The 12,083-nt window shown below is 32.8% G+C and overlaps 1 protein-coding gene across 2 annotated transcripts in view; it reads right to left on the bottom strand.

The window, feature by feature from the left end:
• hth (Meis homeobox homothorax) overlaps positions 1-12,083 on the bottom strand; it is a 262,885-nt gene that overhangs the window by 233,079 nt on the left and 17,723 nt on the right. For both annotated transcript variants that reach the window (XM_085189188.1, XM_085189189.1), the window contains exon 3: positions 9,176-9,317. In XM_085189188.1, the coding sequence (XP_085045314.1) occupies positions 9,176-9,317 (142 nt within the window). The remainder of the gene's footprint in view (positions 1-9,175; positions 9,318-12,083) is intronic.

Genomic DNA, 12,083 nt, shown 5'->3' with positions numbered 1-12,083 from the left:
AATTGTTTATGCAGAATATACCTTCTAAAAGTTATTTTAAGGGAAAAAAATGTCTACTATTTTCATTTTAGGTACATACTGCATTTTATACCATATATAAAATATTTTAGGCATTTTTCTGTCAAAAATGTAAAATTATTATTGTTTATACCTATGTATATCGGTTATTGTAATATAGTTTAATGATATAATATAAATGTATTAAGTAATTATATGCTTGTAGCATTTGTACTTCGTTTTAATTAGGTACTTTTTGCTGTACATGCTTAGTAGTACATTTTTAAGCCTACTTAAACATTAAGCAGTGACTTTTAGTCACAAAAAATCTAATAATACAGGCGTCTATAAATACAAATTATAAATACAAATTTAATAGTTAGATAGAAAAAAAACCATTTGAGTCCACTATTCCAACTAAAGTGTGATCACAAATTGATTCAGTTTGCGTTTATAACAAAATTAAACACATCTACTATACAATTGATAAACATTAGGCACCGAAAAACGTTTCTACCCCATATTTGTAGGTAAAGACACCCTAATCCACGTCAGCTGCTTCTGACTGGTCGTAACACCCCCACAGGCAGTCCCTTATTTACCCTCTGACTGCCCAAGACCTCTAGCCACCTTCGAAGTCCACAAAATAGGGTATCATTTTATACTGGTCTCATCGACCGCGACCAAAATGACTTAGCCTACAAATATGTACCGACAATAGCAGGGTTATACGAATATGCTGGTTGCTAAGTACCAAGTTATACTGGTCTTAGTCAACAGGGGCGCTCGTACCCTGTCACATACATAATGAGTGTGTTTTTTTATTATTTTTAGGAATTATGGCGGAGGCTTAAAAGATCGATTGGCGTTTAATGGTTTTTTGCTTTGGGAAACGACTATTAACGCAATGTTGACATTGATACGTATCGAGTTGAAAATCGGTACCAATTAGTTTTATGTAATAAAAAATAATCAGTGTATAAAAAAAAATGTTTAAATTGTTGTGATATAATTTCTTAGTACAAGATAAAAACAGTATAAATCATAATTAAACATAATAAATCATGAATGGTTTCGTATACATATAAAAATTTCAAGACATATAACCCGGTGAATGCTGTAGCGCGATTACAATCAAGTCCACAGGCACATTTATAAAATCGGTTAATAGTGAAGAAATCAGGACGTGTGCGCGGAATGCATTTGCGGCTTTTACAATTAAAATTAATGTATACAGAGTGTTTTAAATTTACAACTTTATAAAATAACCTAAAATAATTGAAACCATTCTTTTCATAGATTGAGGTCATCGTGGCCTATTGGTACAAGAGTGCGATTGCAAATTTTAATTCTTATCTATCTCAAGCCATAAGAATAACACTACGAAATTAAAATAAATCATATTATAATTGACCCTTGACATTTTTATATCATTTTAAACGTTCATTAATAACATATTTATAGATTACTCATATGAACCAAAACAAACGATCATTCGAGCAATAAAAATTGATAAATATTAACTTATTATTATTCTAACTGATAAGAACGTTAAGCACTTAAAGATTTCTATACAAAAAAATGTAACATAAACTAGCATTGAAGTATGCAGAAGTTCTCGCAATTAAACAAAAGGGAAAAAAACAAAAACAAATAGGCCTTTGGAATTTTTCAATCAATACGTCGAACAGATCTCTCTATCGATCTAAGATCAATACAAAAAAATACCCAACCTGTATGCGAACCTAGTATATTTATGTCATTATTAACCACTGAGAATTAATACTCATTTGGTGTTCATTTTTATCGCAGGTTTCCTTAGCAAAAAATGTCATTCCACCGCCGGCTTCGTATCTAGTTTTTGTTCGTTACCAAAACGGTAGTAACGACCTAACACATAGCTGCGACACTAAAAATATAATAATTAGAATTATAATTACACAATATTCCTTTGCTGATGCCGTTACTTTTTTGTCTGTAGATATTTTGAACTGGGAGTGATTTAGATCTCCGTATTATAATGACATATTGGTATTATAAAGTTTTAGTCTTTGCAAAAACGGCAAATAATAATAAAGTTACTTAAAAGCTCAACGAGGTCGTTAAATTGATTATATTATAACATAATTTAAAAAAAATCAGCTTCACGCTATATCCCGCACACAGCAGGATAGGCAGAGAAAGCGGGGCTAGTGTTAAGATACTCTACTCTCCACTTTCTGTCACATTCTGGAGGTATTGCGTGTTTAGTGGCAAAACTCAACGCCCTGCTTTGCCTCGACACCGGACCGAAGAAATGGAAATATAAATGTAAATAAATATTTCCTCGAGTGGCGATCGAACCCACAACCAGTCGCGTTTACATTCACACTCTGCGCCACGAATTACTTACGATCATTTAATATAATATTCTGAGAAAATTCCAGAAAAATTACCTAAAAGTTTAAGTTTTCAAACTTATAATTAGATATTGTATGTTTAAAGTGACGTTGTGATGAAAGAAGGTACTGTTTTAACCTTAATGCCGTTTTAACCTTACAAAAACGCGATCCGAGTCGGCACGCCGTGTCTGCTAATTGAGTCGCACACGCTATCGCATGGTACTGGGGTTCAATCGCGAACTTTATAAGCAAATTCCTTTATATCGTGCATATTTTTTTTTATTTTTCGAGTCAACGAACTCACAATTTATTGGGTTTGAGCAGCATTTGTTAAATTCTAAATTATCGGACCTCCTGCGGCGATTTTACTTTTAATTTTACTATATTTTTAGTTCTTTTCTCAATGTAAGCGGCGTTTCCTGTTGGAAGAAAGGATACATATTTTATTGAATTTTAATTTGTATTTATATTTTCCATTATCACGCACATCTGCAGTCGAGTGGAGCTGCTTAAAGAAACCGCGTTGAACAATAAAACTAATTTTACTATAATAACTCTACTGGAAAATGAACCTGCACTGACCTATATCTTTATTTTCATTTTACCGAACCTATAAACCAACTGCAGGTGTCTCTGCACATTGAATGCGCTTAAATCGAGGTATTACGTCAATACTATGCGTCCTATTCATATCTATGGTAGCCATCTTTTGTTGCATAGAACTGAGAAATTTCTAGGTCAACAGCTCGCTATAAAACATTATACGACTATATACTGTATAGGCCAACTAGAAGTAAGTGACCGCTAAAGTGACATTTAAATTAACAACATTTATTGAAGAATCGTAAACGAGAAACATTTTAAAGTAAAATAAAAAATATCGATTGTATCGATTTTTCCTGTATATTTAATATGATAATGGGTTTGTTTACGTTTTTCGTCACCTTACATTGACCAATGAAATTGAAATATACCTTTTATCTACTTTTTTACACAACATACAAAAATTTGATCATAGCGAAATTTGAACCCGCGCCTCTTGAAAACTGTTCAACCGCTCTGACCACTAAGCCATGCGTTCAGTACGTCCAAGAGGAGCAGTATTATTTACTTCCCTGTAGTAGCATCAAACCACGAACTTTCAATAAGACCTGCCAACTGAACCACGATGGTATCTCACAATATAAATACAGATCCCACACAAGATAACCATAAGATTTTTAATTAAAACCGACACATCATCTCGTATTCTAGCAGCACAAAACAAAAAAAAGAACACAAACCAGAAGTAAAAATTGAAGAAAAATGTGTAAGGAATTCGGAATTGTAAATCTAAATCGAAGGGGATGATAAAACGAAATCGGTGATGCGTTAAAAAAACGACGAATGCGAATGCGTGCGAGCGGGACGCAAAAAACGTATCGTATTGCGGTTCCACTCTGGCGCGCTCCGCTAATGATGGACCAGGGCCATCAATTTGATTTTAAACTAGATATACCATACGACTTTGCTTATCTCTTACAAATAATTTATAATAACAACGTTAACGCTAGGTGTGAAAATGTAAATTTTCACAAAATCTCTGGAAAATTCGCTTTTTTCTGTTCATTATGACTAAATAAGATTATAATCGTGATATATTATTTGATATTTATACGTTAGATTAGTAAATTCGTGTGAATTCGTAATAATAATACGGTAATAAGAACCCTGCGCACGCGCAGCTGCACGTTGTCTGTACCATTTATTTATTCTATATCCGCGCGAAAACATCCAATTGGATCATCGCGACAAAGAGCTTAAATTGCGCGTTCAAATCCCATAACAATGACAGACAGATGTAACTGTTGCTCTTGTAGCTGTCCATTGTAATTGGTACAGAGAACTAGAATTAGTGAATAAAATGAAATCTTTGATGGCGTTTTGTAGACACTTTCACTATTACTTTATTTATAGTAATTCTATTATATACTTTTCGTATATTCTAGAGTAAATTGTTGGGCAGAAATTTGATCTAAGCTTTGGACACCTCAGGGAAAAGATGGCATTTTAAGTATTATATATACGGAGTGCCTTAAAACCTAGTGTTAATCCACTCCGTCCCCATTAAGATACTTCCGCACTTTTCACCGCCGGAACTCTACGCTCTCCGCGTCATTACTAGAGTAAGGAAATACTTCATTTCCCCGAATGGGAATCGAACACATAACCTGTCGCCTCTACAGTTGCACGACTTGGGACACTTGTGCCCCTGCGCAAGGACTGGCCTCAAGTTCTATAATAATGATATACTGTTTAATGATGGTTTCAGTACACTAAATATAATATATTTGCCGACTAAATAGGTTTCTATTAACTAATAACAGAAATGGAGCATGAAAAATATATCTACCGTACCGTACATAAGTACCTAAGTATATTATAATCAATTGAAACCAGTGCAATAAACATTAAGATGATATGGTAAAGTAATTTTAAAAGAAAAACATCAACGTTTACATTATTATTATACATGTTTTTATACACGCTGTATATAATATTAGACAGAGGGACTCTAGTGTTAAGACACTCTGAATCCCCACGCACCGCCCATTATTTTTGTTCACCGCGTGTAGACCGACGTCAATACAATTTGTTTTATTAATCTTCACTAACGTTTCGAGTTAACGCAGTAAGCTGGGAGTGTTAAAACACTACGTTTTTTAAAATATAGAATATATAGCTCTAGCATTAGAATCGAATCTAATGCCATAGCAAATATCTCATGAATCTACTAAAACACTTCCACGATAGCGTGAAGAAAATTATACGGCCGCGTTAATTGCCCATACAAAAAACAAATGCGTATAGTAATCTAGCATTATAATATTATAATTAAATGAAGTCGTAAAAACTATAGCAATGCTACAGCCGTAGAGGTACTCGAAGATAATCTATTTGTAGAGATATCTTGATTTAGAAACCAGGCTTATACAGTCCGTGTTGGTGTCTGTACGCAATCTACACTTCATTACTATCTTAGTATACAGTGTGGTTTTTTTTCTATAAATAATAGTTTTAGTTGAGGCCAGTCGTGGTGCCGTAAGATCGTAAATACGACAAGTTGCTGGTTTGAATCCAATTTGAGGAAATGAAATATTTAATAGTTTTATTTCTTTGCTCTGAAATTGAGACAGAGTGCGGCGTTGAGTTCCGAGCAATACGTCAAAAATTCCGCAGAAACTAGAAAATTGACTTAACAGTACGTTGCCTGCCTATCCTTGTTCTAAAAAAATGATCTTATTGTAGAGTTAAACCGCGTTATCTAATTTGGAGATATCATTAAAAAAATCGTTTCATTAACATGTCCATGCCAAATGTCGATATATAACTGTTAATTGATATTATTAAAATTAATATATTCATGCTATAAAACATCGTTGCATATTTTCACACCTTGCCAGCCCTAGCCACTGATATACATCAAAATAGCTTTTAGAACGTTTATAATGAAGCAGAAGTTTATAATTAAAATGCTACAAAAAATACCTAAGGTCTTTCATAATACTCAATTAAAGCTTAAAGTTTTGAACTTAAACTTGAGATTTTTATATAAAAAAAAAACAACATGGACGCGGCGATAAAAATAAAAAGATACGATCCGATAAGAAAATACTTTAAATTGTACTAAAATTGAGGTCAATCACTTTAAAGTTACATGTAAGTTGTAACACAATATCAATGGAATGAGTTTGTTTTTTTATTAAAAAGGAAAAATAAAATACTTAAGGTATTTTAAAATAAGTAAAATAATATACCCATTATAAAAACGAGACACTCCCCTCCATATTTTGTCTAATTTTCGATTTATTTATTTTTAATGATTTATACACTCAAGTGGTAATCGAACCCGCAATCGTCACGTTTATCGCTGCACCACTACGACTTTTATTATAAATATTCAAATGATATTTCATGTTTAATAAAAATCGACACAAAAATACAAAATCGTAGTAATATTTTGTTTTTAAACTTTGTAAGCTACTCTAAAGAAAAAGTCATCGGACAAGTGACTTTCCATACATCTGCCGTTGGAATCAGATTATTTATTTATACCACTTACTTGCTTTCGTTTTCTATAGTTTTAATGAGTTATAAAACCGGAACCAGATATCTTTTATTGCATACAAATATAAAACAGCTTTAATAAATATATTTTTTGAATAATTTAAAATTACGACTTGTTATGAAATAAAAATATATATTTAGATTCCTAAGCAACGGAAATAAATGAATCAAAATGTGATTTTGCCAATAAAAAAGATCTTTTACAACTTCTCTTATCTTTCTCTCTTACCAGGCAAGATTAATAAATATATAGAAATATTAAAAGAACAGTAAAATACATTGTTTGCTTCACGGATGAATTGGCGCCAACTATGATGCTATAGCAATTAAAATGCCGCCATTTTTTTGTGCGTCCATTTTAAATATTGCAAATGAGTTTCTCGTGCGCCATAAACGGAGATCAGTATCAGTAAATAGCCACTTCAAATACAATACCTACTTTGACAAACGACGGATAAGCCAACTAAGCAAATATTACAATTAAATTGATCAAATGCCACAAGCTGATACGTTCTCAAAAATAAAAATAGAAAGGTAAGTTCGTTCGATACCATTTGTACGCGCTAAAATAAATACAGTTACAAAGGCACTTGGCGTATAATTGATCTGTATTTGTTTTTATTAAAAACTAGTTAGCACCTTGAACGGTTGGGCAATAAAAAGCTTCAGAAACCGACATCGCTACTCGATTTCGACGAGCGATCACTCGATCACATCACTACAGTATAGTAGTAGTAGCTAGTGATGTGCCGCGCTCGTGGCGATGACAGCGCAGGATGACAGTATCACTCCCGAGCCGATCGCCACAGAGAACACTATATCAATCACTCCACAATCGTACCGCATGCCACTTAAATAAATTTATAACATATTAAGTACGTTGAAAATAAACACTTTGCCGTTTATGATTTATTTGGTGCGCGGATGAATTATGGTCGTTGCTTATTAAACTGTTCTAGAGAGGGAGGTCCGAATTTTTTATCTCTTTTCGTGGCGATTTCACATGCCACCGCCACCGCCACCGATAAACGTTTTATTGGAGTAATTAAAAAGCAGCGATTAGCTTTTGTACGTGTTACATGCGGACGCATGATAAATGTGACAGTTTACAACGTAATCGGTAAACGATATTTTTATTGCGCTATCACTACTTGTCGGCCGATACAGATTTCGTAATTTATGTCACTACATAATAAAAACACTCGTCTACGCTGCTCCACTCGTAGCTATCTAGCCTAAGTCAATGTGGAAATATATCATGAGTAACCGGTCAGTTCCGCGACACTGACACGCTATCAGCACTATCTCTTAACCCCGAGTTCACTCCGCTTGCAATATTGTAAATATAAATACACAATTATATTTCAATAATTAGTTCACATAAGTCTTTGACTGATAACGAACGAATCAATAATATTATTGTGTAGGGTACTAAAAATACGCACAAACTGACTTCCGGTGTTCTTGACATTTTAATGTCAGTGAAGACGTCAAAATTGTTTCGAATTCCACCGCAACATGTCAACGCCTATTCACGGCGTTCCGGAAAAAAATAATACAAACAGGTTGCGGTTATAGTAAATTTATAAGAAAATAACATATCTGGATGATTGTAGGTTTAGTTGCCAGATTACCGGTACACAATGGCGAATCGTACAAAATGACTCCATTTAGTGTTTTTTTTTATCTTTTCATTCAAATAATAGGTGTTACTGCTGATTTACATTGTTATGTTATTACCGGAACCGCATAATGAAATATTGAAAACGTTGCCGCGGAAAATATTACCAATATATTTAATATTATGTTCAATTATTTGTATGGAGCATTCAATTTAATTTTTGTTCCGGAGATTCGTGACGGGCTTATTAATTTTGCGAATAACATAATAATATTGATGGCCACTCCACGAGAAATGAACGATTGGAAACAACTTATGGAAATTTATTAAAAACGTGTACGTTTATAATAACCTGTTGTATGTAGATGTAGATAATACATAACACTTTAAAAAAAAGAATGAGCAAAATTAAAAACATTACAATTTACAAGTCTTAAACAAGCGGTGCACAGATTAAAAATCGCATGACAAGTTTAAAATTAAAACTGGACGTAGCAAATCGATTGCGAACATATTGATATCGATATTTGACGGTACTAGCTGACCAGTCCGTAAACAATCGATACGTCGCCCACGCGGACGCGAACGCGAGCGCAAACCCAAACCAATAACTGATTTCCCATTGCTAATTACGCTTTATAGTTATTAAAGCCCGAAGAAATTGCCGCCGCTGATTTACGGGACGCCATTTTGCGACATTTTAATATCCGAATGCGTTGGCGCGCTTTTTTTTTCTTTTTTAATTCTGATGGGTAATGGAGGCAGGTGCGTCGCCACAAAGTTATTCAGCCCTGCATTCTCTCTTTCGCGAGTAATTTTCGTATGGTGTTTCTAAATGGGTTTTGTGTATGGAATCGAATTGGGAGGGCATCAGTTTTTATTTTTGTTCCAATGGTATTCATGAGGTTTTTTTTTCTTTTAGGTATATTTTTTTCGCTGTGCCCGATAAAAAGCGAGCGAAGAACTCGTATTGACGGTTGATGATTGATTAAAATTTATTTATTATCTGTATATTTTTGGGTACATATGTATTTTTTTATTATAATTAAGAAATATTTAAAGCAATTACCTGTTTACTGAAGACCGCAATATCTTCGTTGAATGATTCAGACGAGCAAACGTCGCCGCCGGCCACCCCGGGGTCCCGGGGGGTACATGTGGCCAGCTCGCACTTTTCAAATATCAGCGCCAGCAGGGGAAAGAGAGGGTGCCTGTAATATACATGTTAGTCAATATAAACCTTGTATCGTACACTAAGTGAATACTTTTAAAACAATCGATTACTTCTCTAATTAACTGGCAACACAACTCTTTTACACACAGGAACACAAACCAAATAAAATGTATTTAAATTATTGACACACATTTCATACTTAAAAAAAGCATAACTAAATCTTGAGATACTGTCCTATAAAATAATAATATAACATACATTCACATATGACAGCAGAAAGATCCAAAGATTCGATAACAACGAGATAGATGAAACGTGACAGTGATACCATCACATGAGATGTGTAATAATAATAACTTATATTTTATAGCTTCACGCAGTATCACGCACATAGGAGGCCTGGTGGAGAGAACCTAGTGTTAAGACACTTCGCTCACAATTCTCCGCCATGCCTTGAAGTGTCATGAAATGCCCTACTTGCTGCTCTTGATATCACAGCATTGAAATGAAAACATTTTAATAGGTCGAATGTTTTTTACCATAATTATTATCTATAGTTTTAATTCCATTATGTTATTGTAAATTCAGTTTAGTTTTATACTTAGAGCAATTTTTCCATACATCCTATAGATGTAAAAAAAAAGATAAAAAATTCATTTCTATAGTAATTAAATCACACAAAGATGTTTAAAAAATATAAAAAAATAATAAAAAAAAACCATGAATGAACAAGAGCTGTCTAAAGACCATATAAAAGTCGTAATTGAGTAAAGAACAAAAGATAAAATAATATTGGTTAGACGTGACGCTGATACCATCGAATGGAGGAAGTAAAACTTAGTGGGGTTTGGTGGCAGTGGACGCGGGTTAACAACAATTTAATAAACTTTTTTCACGCTTTATCCCGTATTGAGAAGGATAGGAGAAGGGAATATAGTGTCAAGTTTCTCCGATCTCCGCTTTCCATCTGAATTTACCTCGATAGCTACCTCGTTTATTTTTATAGGTATTTAATAATACAAAAAAAATCTTTAAAAAAATGTAGAAAGGTTTTTAGAAGAAGTTAGTTAATAAAAAAAAATGAATGTATTAGATTTAGCGATTATTTTAACAAGTACTTTAAAAACAGTACTCACAAGTTTGATATTAAAAAAAAATGCCAACACTTAGATATCATAATAAATATGTAATATTCTAAGAACTATCAAACATAAATATCAATATCAACGATGGCATGTAATTAAAATATTAAAATAACTAGAGAACTAGAAAACGTTTAATAAATATTACTTTTAATAATAATTTATCACGCGGCAAATAAATATTGGCCGCGATAAACGAACGTCGCATATCAAATCGTGGAAAAAAATGTATATACATATATATGATTTAATTGAAAAATAATGTTTAATAGTTTTTTACTTATAAATTAACATGTAGCGCGCAATGAGATAAAATCTATGGTTTTTATATGATAAAAATTATTAATTTGAATGATAAGTGGATGTTGTGGCGTAGTGGAATAGAGTATGTCTATAAGCGTGAAGGTCGTGGGTTTTAATAATTAGGGTCAGATCACAGCGTTAAGTTCCGTCACTCAGCACGCTCAATGTTTAGAAAATTGGGGGGAAAATGAGGAAAAGAGTGTCTATATTTTACTATATAGTAAAAAGCGTGAAGCTACTATATTAATCTAGCAACATAACTTAAAACAACTAAAATGTATATTATGTAGCGTTAACACACGTCTATAGGAGTAAAGTAGTTAAAATCATAATAACAGGGCCCAAATGAGCAAAAAGTAACTTCTATCGTATAAAAAAAGCGATTAAAACAACGATTAACCTTTAAACAGAAAGAACCATGACGAGTGTGTGGTCCCATCGACCGAGTGATTATTTACATTATAACCCATTAAAAATAATTGATCTGATAACGCGTTATAGAGTAATTAGTAATATTATTAAAATTAAAATCAGAATTGTATCATGTGAAAGTAACATTGGTAACGGTCAAAATATTACTTAATGTAAAGTATAAATGGGGAAGTCTGAGTTCCCTATACCTTCTCTGCTATATGTATGCGGGGTACATCGTGAGGATATTTTGGCTTCTCTACACTAGGTACCCAGGTTCCCTCTGCCTATCCTGCAAAATTCATGATACAGCGTAAGGCTATATATTATACTTTTTTTTGGCTTTTTTGGCCTAGGTATATCTACTTATTTGGTGGTAGTACAAAGTCTTTTTCAATTATAATAATATAAAAATGATTTAAAACAATATAACGAAAAGAACAAAGGTTTAAATCTAAAAAAAATATAATCTTACTAATATATTTCTAATTATATTTACATTAATATTATTTTAATATCAAATTTCATAGTTGAACGCTAACACTACCGCCATACAACCAAACTCCTTGACAAGTTTTGATCAGATAAAGCACATCGTGAGGACAATCCGCGAAGCATCACACCTCACGGCTATCTCATAAGTAAATCTCTATTATCAATCTAACCTCGTAATAAAATAGTTTTTCATATTAATATAGTAAGATATAAAAAAAAAAATATTTTACCTTCGCGATTATAGCCGAGTAGGTAGAGGGAACCTGGGAACCTAGCGTTACGACACTGTTCCCATTTATCTTTCAATGTTTTTTTTTAAAGATAGCTCGAGTTGATTTTTTTTTAATGCAATGACATTTACAATTAATATATCTATATCCATCGATAAAAGAAATTAGTAACTAAAGATAAAACAAAACATAAATAATTTCAATTCTATCTAATCGTGGATT

This window comes from Heliconius melpomene, chromosome 8 (assembly GCF_056956725.1).
Source record: "Heliconius melpomene rosina isolate 202511_hmr_F chromosome 8, ASM5695672v1, whole genome shotgun sequence".
Taxonomy (NCBI): domain Eukaryota; kingdom Metazoa; phylum Arthropoda; class Insecta; order Lepidoptera; family Nymphalidae; genus Heliconius; species Heliconius melpomene.
This window is presented reverse-complemented; position numbering and strand designations above follow the sequence as displayed.